The sequence below is a fragment of the Cyprinodon variegatus genome, unplaced genomic scaffold, assembly GCF_000732505.1.
Source record: "Cyprinodon variegatus isolate N-32 unplaced genomic scaffold, C_variegatus-1.0 Scaffold552, whole genome shotgun sequence".
In the NCBI taxonomy this organism is placed as follows: domain Eukaryota; kingdom Metazoa; phylum Chordata; class Actinopteri; order Cyprinodontiformes; family Cyprinodontidae; genus Cyprinodon; species Cyprinodon variegatus.
Window position 1 is genome coordinate 453,462 of NW_015151005.1, and position 14,447 is coordinate 467,908.

At 36.0% G+C, this 14,447-nt stretch overlaps 1 protein-coding gene across 3 annotated transcripts in view; it reads right to left on the reverse strand.

The window, feature by feature from the left end:
• LOC107095494 (voltage-dependent L-type calcium channel subunit alpha-1C-like) overlaps window positions 1–14,447 on the reverse strand; it is a 169,004-nt gene that overhangs the window by 45,002 nt on the left and 109,555 nt on the right. The window contains exons 13-25 of one of the 3 annotated variants that reach the window (XM_015391617.1): window positions 12,585–12,745; window positions 12,389–12,462; window positions 11,388–11,539; window positions 11,039–11,240; window positions 10,794–10,914; window positions 10,459–10,573; window positions 9,603–9,720; window positions 9,442–9,511; window positions 9,127–9,259; window positions 8,902–9,031; window positions 4,145–4,204; window positions 3,068–3,174; window positions 2,674–2,688 (exon numbers count right to left, since the gene is read on the reverse strand). In XM_015391617.1, the coding sequence (XP_015247103.1) occupies window positions 2,674–2,688; window positions 3,068–3,174; window positions 4,145–4,204; window positions 8,902–9,031; window positions 9,127–9,259; window positions 9,442–9,511; window positions 9,603–9,720; window positions 10,459–10,573; window positions 10,794–10,914; window positions 11,039–11,240; window positions 11,388–11,539; window positions 12,389–12,462; window positions 12,585–12,745 (1,458 nt within the window). Of the gene's footprint in view, window positions 1–2,673; window positions 2,689–3,067; window positions 3,175–4,144; window positions 4,205–8,901; window positions 9,032–9,126; window positions 9,260–9,441; window positions 9,512–9,602; window positions 9,775–10,458; window positions 10,574–10,793; window positions 10,915–11,038; window positions 11,241–11,387; window positions 11,540–12,388; window positions 12,463–12,584; window positions 12,746–14,447 lie in introns of all 3 variants that reach the window. The other 2 variants (XM_015391620.1, XM_015391621.1) reach the window with 2 other exon arrangements.

The following is a 14,447-nucleotide window of genomic DNA, read 5'->3' on the forward strand; positions in this document are numbered from 1 at the left end:
ATTTTTACTACACTGTGTTGCAAAAAGCTGTTAGTACACTACATTACACCACATTTTGCACCAACAAAAGCAATAGAGTTGAAAGTTCTAGGATCCATCTTTAGCTTATTATGGAATCATGCATCTTTGTTCAGATAAAGAAATTTGTAAAACCCTTACTAGGTTGGCTGAGAGCAAAAGCAGTACTGCAAATATTCAATTAAAACACAATTTAGATACCAAGATTAGATAAGTACTAATCTATCCTTTTGAAATATTAGAGGAATTCAAAATGTCAACATACATTTTTAAAAGGGTGACATCTTAGGTGGCTAAAGGAGTGATTTAGAGAGAAACGTTATTTTTGAGAAGAGTAAATCGAATAAAAACACCCGTTGTGCAACTCTTTACAGAGGAAGGAAAAAAAGTTTGAAAGCAGTTAAAGGCAGTTTCTGTGGAGTGGGATGTCATCAGCCACATATCACAGTCAAACAAGCTGTGAGGATATATTGAGTTGTAGCACATTCTTTAAAACAGTCAAAGCATTTGATTTATAACGGTTTAAGATGTTGGCTGAGTTCAGTGGGCTCACAGGGAAGAAGAATACTATTTACCAACCACCTGATGATAAGAAGTACTCTATCCATCTAAAAGAAAAGCAAACATACAAAATAAAACCATAAGATTTAAATTTAGAATTCAGCAAGGATGCTAAAAAACATAAATGTCCTAATGTGTTAGCTATTTTTGATTAGACCACACAAAAATCCAATTTGCCATAGATATTATACAAATAACTCTTCGCTATAACTTCTTGAACGCTTTCAAGTTTTGTCATGTTGCAGCTCCCACTTCTGCATGCAAGGAGATTACTCTCTGGAGAAACAAAACCGGGAACTGGAGGGAAGATGATTCAGAGTTAAAGAAAACCTTTTTTTTTTTTTTTCAATGTTATTACCTTAAAGGGAACCGCAATCTACTGGCCACAAATGTAAGATATTTATTTATTATAATTTATCAGTAGGCAGGGGATGTAGTTGAGATCAAGATGTTTCAAATCTTGATTTTTCTTGAATTTCCTTAAAATTCAATCATTTACAAAAATTAAGGTAAACTGAATAGAAACAGGGGCGTACTATAGAAACTGAACAAAATCACGAAAACAAAGTTTTCTTTAATAAACTGGCAAAAAATGTAATTTTATGGGAAAAAATATGTAGTATAAGAATGTATACATGGCTTTACACCCCCTGTATTCTGATGCCACAAAATAACATTGAAGGTACATCTAAAAATATCATAAAAATGTAAATATTCATGTCCTTTTTAGAAAGAAAAAGGCTTATTATAAAGATTTATCAGATATGAAGTGACCTTTTTTTGTCTTTATTTCTTGCAACTCTTACCCTTTTTGCTAACAGTAGGTTTACAAGTAGGTTTATCCATATCTATATTATATATCTATATTATTGTCATGGTTTTGGTTCTGTTCAAGATTTATCTTTGCATTTTTCATTGGTTTAATATCCATTTTGTGTTATTCTAGTTATCTTTGATTGTATTTGAGTTATTTGAGGTACGTATTTCTTGTTAGCCCTCTGTTGCCGTCTGGTGTCAGTCTAATTTTCCCTAGCTCCCTTCTAGACTCCTCAGTCCACACCTGCTCCCAATCTGCTGATTAGCCTGGTCTTTGTTTTTGTCTCCCATATATAGACTTCCCACTCAGTCACTGTTTGCTGGTTCATCATCATTTCTTCCCCTTCAAGTGAGTTTTCTGTGTCTTTGTGGATCTTGTGGATTTTTGCTTTGGTTGCCTTTTTTGATATTTAAATCTGCAAGAAACCAACTTCAGCTTCAGTCTCTGCAATTGGGTCCTCCTCTCAAACCTCCACCCACCCTGACAAATATAACTCTTAGAGATGTCAACATATTAAGCCCCAAGAAATACCCTTCAATTGGTACTTGACACATAACTTGACATTTTATGAAATTTTAAGGGGCATAAACTACTTTATCAAGACACAGTTCAGGATTTTTATCAGCAATTTGTTTTTGTTCTGCTCCATAGGGAAAATAAAGCAACTACGGTATGTGTATTTGCATTCACCTAGAACTGACTAAAGAAACAGACGTGCCCCACAGGAAAAAGCGTGCTATTTTGTAAGCACTAAAGGCACAATAAAAATGCAGCATCATCACAGTTAATTCAGCTGTGATATATTTCTGAAAAATCCCACACACTCACACACTACCTTTAACAGGCAAAAACCCACTGAGTTTAACATTCACGTGTAATTTCTATAGCCCAGGAGAGTTCACCTTTATTCAGAAACAGGAGAGATGAATTTGATCTATTAACTTAATAAAAGGGATGATCGTAATATGACAGGTCAATTCATCTTCAAGATAATTTACCTGCTGGAACACATTTTGTGGTCAAAACTAATTATGCAGCTCCCTGTAAAATTCATATTATGACATAAATTAAGCATGTCATGATTGTTCTTCTTAAAACATCCAAACATGAACAATATATTTTACAGGACTTTTTTCCAGCTTTTTCTTTTCTATATCTGGTTTTATGTGAGGAAAACGAAACTCTCCAAGATCATAGAAATATCAAATCAAAACAGTGACAGCTTTAAGGTGAAGATCTAATCAAGGGGTTATTAACACAGACTAATGTGGACTTACGTCGAGAAGTCTAGTCTATTAGGCATTAGAGACAGAGAGTGTAGCATAGCATATTAAACATCACAACAATTCAATGAGTTATTTGATTAGAAGCAAGAAACAAGTAGCAGAAACCATCCATTTAATACAAATCACAAAGGGGTAGACGTTCCAAAGTGATGTGTGACATAAGTCAGTGAAGTGTGAACCGTGGCACAGTTCCAAAACTCAAAACGTCAGACTACTAAAACTATGGTGAATTCACAATACAACCCATGCAGTCGTCTTCAATTTTTCGTGAGGTTCTTTTCAATCAAACAATACAGCAAAGTATAAAATTTAACATTGCTTTCAAAATGATGATGAAGGTATTCTACATTTAAGCATGCAAAGTAAAGGTAGATGATGCACTTACTGTATCCCAGAAGAAATGAGAGAAACGCTGACCACTACCAAGTCCAGGATGTTGAAATAGTTTCTACAAAATGAACCTTTATGGAGGAAAGCTCCATATGCTGTCATCTGCAAATAAACACATCATAAAGGTGTTCTAAAATGACAATAACTATTTGGATTGAGTGTTCAGTAAAGAGTAACAATTAAATCATGCAGATCTTGAAGGAAATTTTGCTTCAGAGTAATTAGAGTAAATACAGAATCAGTACAATACTATTTGCTATGTGAGAAAGAAAAATCATGAATTGACTTAAGAAAAACCTAGGACTGCGATTACTTAAGAAGAATCTGTCTGAAAATCTGGAGTAGAACAAAATATCCTAAAAGCAGCACATCTTTGTCCGTAGAAATGTAAAATTATCAACATGTTTTTCAGTCTGGGGCAGGTTATAAAGCAGTTTCTTTAACTTTGAGACCTTACCCAAACAAAATAAGAGCCACTCTCCACAAATCTAGGATAAACCTTCCCAGGCTTAATTTACTCTAAGAGCCTATAAATGACTCATCCAAGATGTCATAAAAGAGCCCAAAACAACATCCATAGACTTACATGTCTTAGTTGTCTTAGATCTGACTGGGAAAAATGGCTTCTGTTGGAAGGTTCCCAAGCAAAGTTATGCTGTGGCACAACTTTAAATGAATGTTTATACATTAAAACCTGCCAGTTGGCTTAAAGCAAAATTTTAAAAGAAAAGTGGGACAAAATTCTACCATGGAGATGTTCAAGACTTCTTACCAGTTATAGCAAAAGTTTCATAATAGTTTTTACTGGTAGGGTTGTTCTAACAAGTTTACTTTTAAGGGGTAACTACTGTACATTTCAACATAGGGCCAGGTGGATATGAAAAGCGTTCAACTTTTTCTTAATAAAATCAGAATCTAAAAACTGCCTTTATATTTACTAATATAAAATTTAAAATGAGTGTTACAGAATGCAGACACTGTTTTTAGAGATGCAGAATTTTTCTGTCAGACAGTTTTACAAATGGCTGTAGTCTAAATAGTCCAGATGTTGATCATCATCAGTGAACAATACCTTAAGAATGATCTCAATGGTGAAGAGTCCAGTAAAGACATGATCTGCATAGCCCAGGATCTGAAAAAAACAGCAGGAAGTTTGTTTTTTTAGTATGTCATGTTACTAAACAATAAACTTAAAGAAAGATTTTACACAATATTTTTATTTTTCTCTCATGGGACCAATAAAACTCAGGAAATACAAAAAAAAAAAAAAAACTAACTGATCAAAGCAGAGGTTATTTAACAGTGAGGCTTTCTCTACCCTCTGGAGCTGCGAATATATTGACTGACAGTAGTCATTACAGCATAAATGCTTGCAAAATTGCACTCTCAACTGTAGTTGGATGCAATGAACACAGAAATATAGATGTCCATACCTGATCATACTTGTTGGTCATTTGTATTACTATTGCAGTATTTAACAATCATTTTGCAGTTTAATGTTTGCCTGATATTATTCAATTATTCAGCTTACCATACATAGCGTCAAGATAAAACTTTCTTTTCTTCCAGTTTTTTTTGTTTTGTTACTCTAACTGTAACTGAGGGATCATGTTCCCCTTGCCAAGATAGATATGTATGTTTTCCATTTGAATAAAGCGATTAGAGGTATCAAGTAACAAAGTACAAATACTCTATCTTACACAAATTTCTATTTCTACTCCTTACATTTTGTAGCAATTATCTCTAATTTCTACATCTTACATTAAAAAAATAAACTTGTTAGTCTTGTTTCATTTAAGCTCATTATCATTATGCCCTGTTGGTATCTAAAAAAAAAAAAGAAGAAATTTCTTTTATCCAGACAATTGATTTCTTTATGGTTGGACTCAGTACTGCACCAAGTTGTTCACAACATACTAAAATAAATAGTTTTTCAAGATGATGCAAAGTTAAATTTAACACCGTTGCCATTAGTTATAAAACTATGAAACCTAAGTGTAAGGAAGTTATCATCCAGAAAGAAAAATGTTCCTTTCATAAGCGAGTGCAGTAAAGCATCAGTTATTAAAATTTTCTTACTTTACTTCTATTCTTTAGTTTTAAAAATGGTACTTTTACACTTTTATTTGAGTAAAAAGCTTAAGTTTACTCTAACTTCTATAAAAACTTTTTTTTAATAGCAGGATTCATATTCCTACTTGAGTAATAAATATTACTGGTAATACTTTTGACACCTCTGCGAGCGTTTAGCTTTCTGTTAATTCAATATATCTTGTTACAAAGTAAAAAATTCATGGTAGCCTTATCAATTTCACAGTTAATCACAGGTAACGTACCCCAGCCAAAAGGATGAACCTTTTAAGTATTAGTGTTATTTCAAATCTTTAAAAATCTCTTCAATCATGAAGAGCACTGTGAATGACTCCAAATAAACTGATATTATAAAGTGATTAATTTGTCAAGAAATATTTTTTCATAAGAGGCAGAAGTTTTTCTAAACAGATTTGAATGTGCTTTCCCTTATATTGTTAAGTGCTTGCCCTAATTAACTATACTATGTACCAAAGTGAGGGAACTACTATAACACAGATCTTTGTTGGCCCCAGGGGACCTGTGTTTCTGACTGAGAGAGGAAACAATGTACACGAAGAGATAAAACACTCATGGCGCTCAGCCTTTCCATTGTACCACAGCACAATTACTGCCATAAACTTTAAATAAATAATAACCTGTATAAACAAATCACAGTGAGGCTTTATAAATAAATGCAGCTGCCCCATAAGGACAAACTGTAATGGCTTTGTAGTTTTAGATCTTGTGCTTAAGGCAGACTGTCTCTGCTCCATTCTCACGAAAAAACAACAACACTTAGGGCCCATAAGACAGTGTTTTAACATGGCACATAAACCTTTAAATATATATCAGCACAAATTCTTGGTAAACTGAAGGTTAACTACAAGAAAATAAGCTGTTCATATGTGTTCAATAGGAAGATTATTGTTCTTTCTATGATAAAAGAAAACAAAAGACAACATGAAAGAAAAAAACATCTCAAGAGATTCCTTATATTTACTTACTAGGGAGTTAATAATAGTTGCAGTACTGGAAGCAATCTTATTAAGTGTAACAAGCCAGGCACAAAACACATAGTTCTTCTATCTGTAGCTGTCAGCTGTAATCCTATTAGTTAATAACAAACGTGCGTGGGCTGTTAATGACAGCTACAAAACCTTCACTCTTTGCCATGATGCTTTGCTTATATGGCCTCATGAGTGCAATCGCCCAAAGGTCCAGATTGCAACAAAGACAGGTTAAGCAAAAGAACAAATAATAAATAAGTTAAAAGAGGAAAAAATTCAAGAAATATTTAGAAAAATGGAAGAAATGAAAGAGATTAAATAAGAAAGATACAAAAGGAAGAACTATAAACCACTAGCAGAAAAATAAATAAAATTACCAAGGAAACAGATTTTGCTAAAGTAATAATGCTATCTATCCAACCGTCCATCCAGCCATCAGTGGGTCTCAGGTGTTAAAACGGGGAGTAAACCAAAGGAACCCCTCTTCTCATCTACATGCTCCAACCCATTCAAAGGTATCACAGAGGGGTATATTAAGTCCCTTTAGCAATTTCTAGCTCTGTCCTGATTCCACCCTCATCAAAGGAGGATACTGCTACTTTAAACTTCTCTGCTTGTCATGGCCGAGTCCAATATTTCATTTTTCTGGTAATGAGCCATACATCATGGATTACAATTGGAACAACAAATTTACTATTAAATCTGAAGTTAAATTTTTTGGGGGTCTCAGATCTTCCTTAACCACAGTAGAAAGACGGTCTTTTTAAGGCAAAATGTATTTTTAAACAAGAAAGAGAAATGTATTGTTTTCAGTTAGTGAACCATAGACTTAGATTTGAAGGAGCTGACTTCAGTTGGATCACAACTGTAAAATAGTGGAGGGATTTGTGTGTCCGCTATGATCCTGAGTGCTATGTTGTTCCAGGGCAGGGATTCCCAAAGTGGGGTGCACGAGCTAACCTGGCATAAGCCAGATTGATATCCTGTAGAAAACAAATTGAACTACAATATTTTTGAGAGTTTGTAAATTCATAAATCTTGCAACATTTCCTCTTGCTTGCAAGGTAAGCCAATAGGGGGTGTGTGAGATAAAAAAAAATAAGGTATGGAGGTCTGATGATTACGATTACATTTTTTTCCTGACAATACAAAGACGTGTAAACAAATATACCCTTTGTAAAAGATTTAATTCATATTGTAATTTTGATAAATAAGCAATTAACTCACAGGAAATTTTTATTTATTTAGAAAAAGTATTTTTCTATGCTTCATTTTCCAATGTATTATAGAGAAAGTTAACCTTCTACAGATTGTAGTATGCAGTTAGTCAGTGGCCTCTACTTTAAACAAACAGCGCTGCCCGTACTGGACTGGCTGAAAATGATGACCTCAATGCTACAGGGAAAATTGGAGGTAGACGCGATTCCCTAACTGTGCTCACGCACGGAGCTGTAATGTTTTTCATTGGCTAATCTGATTCACATCGGTGCAGTTCATTTTAAAGATGCAGTCCATATTCAAACAGGAACAAGGAAAATGTGGAGGAGCTGAGATGCGTTTCCAAGGGCATGTCCATCTACTGCATGTAACCACTTGGAAACAATCAGGAAATAACTTTTTATTTATCTGATTGATAACAGCTTTATCAAGGCCGGCACTATCTCTCTACCAAAGTTCTCTCTCTCTCCTCTTCGGACACAAATCAAGTTAAACTTCTTAGTGTTTCTATTTTGCGAAGTAAATTGTGGGTCAGATTTAGACTGAGAAGCTGGAACATGAAATAAACAATGTTTGTTTTTAGAAGGCATGGGGGATTGTGGGTGCTAGAAGCCGGTAGGGACAAAGAAGGGGGATGCATAGCTAAAAAAGGTTGGAAACCGTTGTTCTATGCTAAGACTCCTAGTCGGGTCTTTCAAGGCAACCTTGCCTCAGGGAAACAGTCAGATTTAACAAAAGCTGGGCCAAGGCTGCTGGCAAAGCTCAGGAGACCATAAGACCTGTGGGGAAGCTCCCAGGAAAGTGCCTGGTGGCTTTTGAGGCTCGACTGAGCTTATCCAGGAACAAATAACAGGAAACCACTTTAAATAGGCACAGAGAGGGACCTAGAGGCACAATCAGTTCTCCTGATCACCCATAATACCCTGATTGGATGTCGTTATCCTTATAATGAGATTCAGATGGCCTAAAACAATATCTGAATGGACATTGAGATAATAAAAAAATGTAAAAAAAGTAAAATAAGACAAAATCTAAACATGCATCAAAGTTTAGTGGTTGGCTTGCGCAAGTGGTAACTCCTGGAGACAGAAAGCCTGCATTCGTATCCCGGCTGGGGGGAATGAGCTGCCAGTGTGGGTCCTTAGGCAAGATCATTCACGCTAATGCCTGCTTTGGGAAAAGGTGGCCTAGTGGTTAGGTCATCCTGAGGTTCTGAGTTTAAGACCCAATACCTTTAACCCCCACACTGCTCCCTGGGCGCTGCACAATGGCAGCCCTCTGTTCCCCAAGGGGATGGGTTAAATGCAGAGAGTTAATTTCGTTGCTCTGCACTTTGGACAGTGTAATAAAATAAAACACTGGGAAAAAAAAGAATTTTAGCATTTAAAGCAACTATTAATTGAAATATGCAGGTAACATGAGAAATAAACAGTTTAGAAATTAAAAATCCATGGACACAAAAAGGGATTAGGAGTATTAAGTGGTAAAGGTGCTTAGCGTGGAGAACCCTGTTTATAATTCAATCAGTCACCTGATTTCTAAAGGAGTCGTTCTTGACCGGATCCTCAGCTGCCAGACTGATGCTGCTGAGCAGGATGAAGAACAGGATGAGGTTGGTGAAGATGTTGTGGTTGACGATCTTGTGGCAAAAAACCCTGAATCTGTGAGATAAAAAAAAAAATGGAAAAAAAACAAACAAATTAGACCACAGAACTAAATGAAGAAGATAAAAAGAAAACAAATGAACGGCAGTTACTGATTAGTGTGGCTGAAGATGAAGAAGGCGCGGGCCTCTGGCATTGGAACAGCCTTCTCTTTTAGGTGGATATCAGAGAGTGGCCGTGGCCTCGGGCCTACCGGCATCTCCGGCTCATCCTCATCCTCATCTCCTGATGGGGTCGGGAAGATAGCAGAGTGAGAGAAGATATGAGATAAAACAAATAGGAGAAAAGAACAAGGGTGTTAAAAGATAGTGGTGGTAATATTCTATGTTAGAAAATGAAAACTTGACCCTAAACTATTATTATCAGTTTAGAAAGACCTGTGTAGCTGTTCTCACTGTGCACTTTACCTATGTAATCATTTGCAGGATATGGATTCTTCTCTTCATTTTCCTCTCCGCAACAGTCATCCATGTTAATCTGCAAAAGGCAGAACGATTTAGTCATAGGTTACTGTTTGCTCAGACCAAAATCTGTTGCTTCAGTGCTTGTTTTTTATTTTAATAAGTACCTTTGTGGCAGTGTTAGTCTCTCCATCAGAAGTGATAGACTTCAGTTCAATCTTCTCACTCTTCTTTTCCTCTATTGGTGGCTTCTCGTTTTCCTGACGCTTCTCTGGACTGGCGAGCCTGATAAAGAAACAGCATCTTACCTTCTCTCCTGATTTTAACTTTATTTTCTCCCTGTTAAATCACAGATTTGCATTTGTTCACTTCAGAACAATGAGATTGAGGACAAGACAATGGGGCACAAAAGTAACCTGAGCTGAAATGATCGTAGACAGATATATTCATGTTTTCCAATATCCTGATAATGCATTACAATGAAAAATAGTCTTGGAATATCTATAGGTGAAATCTATGAAATTATCTGCTTTTTCTGTTAATATGTTTGGAAAAACAACTGCGCCAGCATCTTTAGAACTAGGTGTTTGTGGCTTCACCTTATTGTAGAATGAATCATTGATTGTGTGCTGAGCAGCTGTCAAGTTGCTAATTTCCCTCATGATTATGCATGCACCAATATTCCTGTATTTTTTAGATTTGTCTTTCAAAATATTAACATTGCCAGAGAAACAGAATTTTTGCTTTTCGTTGGCCGTAATCTGATATCACCAAAATGCTTAAAAATGCACCCTGTGTAATTAATCTGTATAATAAATAAGCTTTTCATAATTATTGCTGAAATTCTCTTTAAGGGGCACTGAGATCTTAAACTACTTTATAATGAATATATGTTTTAGAGCAGCAACAACAGTTGCAACATGCCAGATTTTCAAAAAGGTTTTCTCTCTCTGAAATACTTCTTGCTTTGTTTCTACTTTCAGTTGCTGCTCTCTTTTAGTTTCCCAGTTTTCTCGGTCTTACCTTGCCAGCTTTTTCCTCTCCTTTGCCTCCTCCTCTTCTTTCTGAGCTGATGTCAGACTCTCAGCATCTGCTAGATTGTCAACAGCGATGGCCAAGAAGACATTCAGTAGGATGTCTATTCAGAGGAGTAATGTAAGAAATATAAACCTGATAGATGAGATTGTGCAGCGGGCGAGACAGGTGCAAATCTTGTGAAAATGCAGTGATACACACAATTTGTTTTTAAACAAATGTATTCTGGGCAGAAGACAGTTTCTCCACTCGTTTTAGATTTAGCTTGAAATGTTTGTCTTTCCGTTGCATTTCTGGTGTAGTCTGCTGACAGAAAAGGATACAGTTTCCGCAGATGAAGAGGATGATAAAGTAGATGCAGACCAGCATGCCAGGAAAAGATGGGCCGCCGTACGCCATGATGCCATCATACATAACAGAGTTCCAGTCTTCTCCTGTCAGAATCTGCGAGGAAAGATAATAAAAAAAAGCTTTGTGTGGTTCTGCATCAAGAATATATAAATCATCTTCAAAAGACGAGGCAATATGGAGACCAGTATGACCCTGAAAGAAATTACAGTATTGTAACCTGAAACACAGTGAGCAAAGACTGCGGGAAGTTGTCAAAGGTGCTGCGTCGGGTGTCGTCAAAGTTGAATTTCCCCCCAAAGAGCTGCATGCCCAACAGGGAGAAGATAATGATGAAGAGAAAGAGCAGAAGTAGCAGGGAGGCGATGGAGCGAACTGAGTTGAGTAGTGAGGCCACGAGGTTGGAGAGAGAGTTCCAATATCTATAGGAAAGGAAAAACAGAGATCCAAATGAATAGCGCTTCAATTTACATCTATTTTATATTTTTACTTGAGAGATGCCAGGCTGGATTATTTTTAGCCTGTTACTAAATTAAAATTAGGATCAATGCTGTAAAGTTGATAATAACCTTGTTATTTTAAATATTCTTAAAAGGCGCACACAGCGTAACACCGAGATGCCAAGAGGAGACATGATCTTTGTTTCAACTAGAATGGTTTCTAGTATTCCTCCACATACTACGAAGCTGTCAAACCGGTTGAAGAGCGACACAAAGTACGCCTGCGGGGGGAAAGAAAAGTTCAGTTTGCAGAAGTTGTATCACGAACAAAGACATTTATACAAATTTTCACATTACAATCAAAAACCTCAGTTTATTTATTTATTTTTTAACTAGACGAGGGGTCTCAAACCTGTGGTGCCAGAGGCATATCTAGGTCTTAAGGCGTTTAACATTTGGTCTTTACTTTGTAGAAGAAAAGAAAAGTTTAAAAAAAAAAACCAATGTAACAAAATTGCAAAGAGGAAGGAAAAAGTTTATTTCTGTGATAAATAACACCTAAAGGAACAATAGAATTTGTTTTAAAAAAAGGAAAAGGCCATTGTCACTCACACGCCACAATGTAGTATAATGTTGGCAGGTGTGATGAGACCCAAACTGAATTTTCTGCTCTATTTGTAAAAACTGAGACGAAAGGGCTTTAGACTGAGACAGAGATTTAGCGGGATGACCTTTAACGTTCAGCCAGAGCTTCAACTGAATAGCTGCTGTTAAAACTATGTTAGCACAAAATCCAGTCCAAGTCAGACCTAAACCAGTGAAGAAAGGTTTGCATTCAGTGTGTGTTTCCCAGTTGGATAGAGCTTAAGCAATGCAACCCTTAAGGATGCAAAAATGTAAATATCTAGATGTACAAAACACAACCTAACACACTGTAACTACAAACAAAAGGGGATTTAAAGTGCCAACTCGATGGCTAAATTGAAATACACAACAGACATTTCAAATGTAATTTTTAAAAGCATATATATTTTCCTTCCACTGTAGTTATGCACTTATTTTTGACAATCTAATTCCATAAAAAAAAAAAACATAGAAGTTTATGATTGTAACTTATTGCTACCACTTACCTGTAAGCCAAGACTGTACATCTTTAGCAGCATCTCACCCGTGAAGAGTGCTAACAATACTTTGTTTGCTATATCTGCAGAGACAGGGAAACATATAGGAAGATGAAAGGAAGTAAGGAAAATGTAAAAAAAAAGACTTTCTTAATATTATTCCAATGCACTATTGCATGTAATCTGTACATTGTGTGCAATGTACCTTGTACGTCTGTTAGCCACTGCGGTTGCTTGTGATGTTCAGAAGCGATGGTCAGGGTGTTGAGAAAAACCAAGAAGATGACGAGCCAATAGAAAACCTGGGACTTGACTGCTGCTCGACACTTTCGCCTACACAACCTGTTCCACCTCCGAGAGTAGCGACTGAGAAGGGCAGATGGAAAGGTGAGGAGAGATAGGAGAGGGTTGAAACAGAGAAAACATGTTGGAAAGTATAGGTCAGGGAGTTTGAAGAAAGACATGGAGATGGAGATGAAAACAGAAAAAGAAAGAGCAAAAGGTGGAAACATGGAACCAGGTGATGGGAAACATGTAGCCAATGAGGAAATAAGGAACAACCCCGCAATGGATATAGAAGGAAAGACAGTCAGTGGTGGAGAAAGGGGAAGAAGAGGAAAAAGTTAATTGGTCGGTGCACAGAGTCGAGGTGACCTCAGCCCTATATCCTGTGGCCATCTGTTGTCTTAAAGCAGAGGTGTTCAACAGTTAGTCATTATAAAACTTGCTTCAAACTAGAAGCATGAAACAGAGCTCTGTTGCAGAGACATGCAGAGAAAAGAAGGAAAAGACTAAGATTGTATCCAAACATTGGAAGTAAAATGTGTTTTTTTTTTTTTTTTTTACAAATGGTTCACAATGTATCTTTGACACAATAAAACAACCTAAATGATGTAAAAAATATTTCATCTGTGTGGTTTTGTCAAACAATTCCTCCTCACTTTCTTTCTCTGTCCACCGTAGAAAATGTTTGTTATTGTTTCTGGTAATTGCTAGCTTCACGCCTCACAAACAATTTACTCCACTCCCCACACAAAGGGTCGCGCACGGGTCATTTAACATCTCCTCCCATGTAGGAACAATTTTCCACAATAATTTCATAATTGTCCTGTTCTGAGTAAGTGACATAAAACAAGTGAGGGCAACACAAGGTTATTTATTCTGGTTGTGCAGTAGTGAATGATAAATCAAACAGCATGGTTTCATCAGAATTCATTGGTCAAACAAGTATGTATGAAATGGTCTCTACAATTACAGTATAGTGTACTTGTATGGATACCTTAACATCACAAAAGCCTCAACATAAAGAACACTATACTGCTAAGATTTTTTGGCTTACTTTCAAAGGTTGTGTTATTTAATCACACTTTTCTTGTGGTAATAGGGGGCCCATTTTCCTGCCCTACTTTTTGTGGTATATATTCAAAAAGGTGATTGAAACATTCCCTTAGAGATTTTGGATGTTACTGACTCAATAACATCCTGCAATTGCATCCAAGTAGAAAATCCCAAAGGTGCTCTATTGTGTTCAATCCACTGGAGAACCGTGAACTCATTGTAAATCCTCAAGAAACCAGTTTGAGATGAACCATGCTAAGTCAAGTCCCTTATATCTCCTTTTTGATGCTTAGTTTGAGCTTAAGCAAATCCTCTTTATCACATCTATATAACAATTATGTCTATCTTGACTTATAGTTTAAGCGAAAAGAAGACGATGAACTGTTTTGCATGTAAAAAGGTCTTTGAATACTGTGTGCTCGACATATTTCATAATAAACGGTCACATGTGATTTTGACAGCTTTCTGTTCAGGTTTAAAGTAAATCTGCAACTAACGATTATTTTGCAAAATCGAATAATCTGTTGATTATTTTCTTGATTAATTGTTTAATAAGCAGCTAGCCAAAGGTTGTTTAAAGAATATTTGTTATTAAATTAAACCAGGTGAAAATAAAACTTTTCCACTTGAGGAGTTCGGGATAGCGCATTATGACAGACAAGAACGTTTTTTTTTATCTTAAATACAAAATGTGTATATATATATATATATATATATATATATATATATA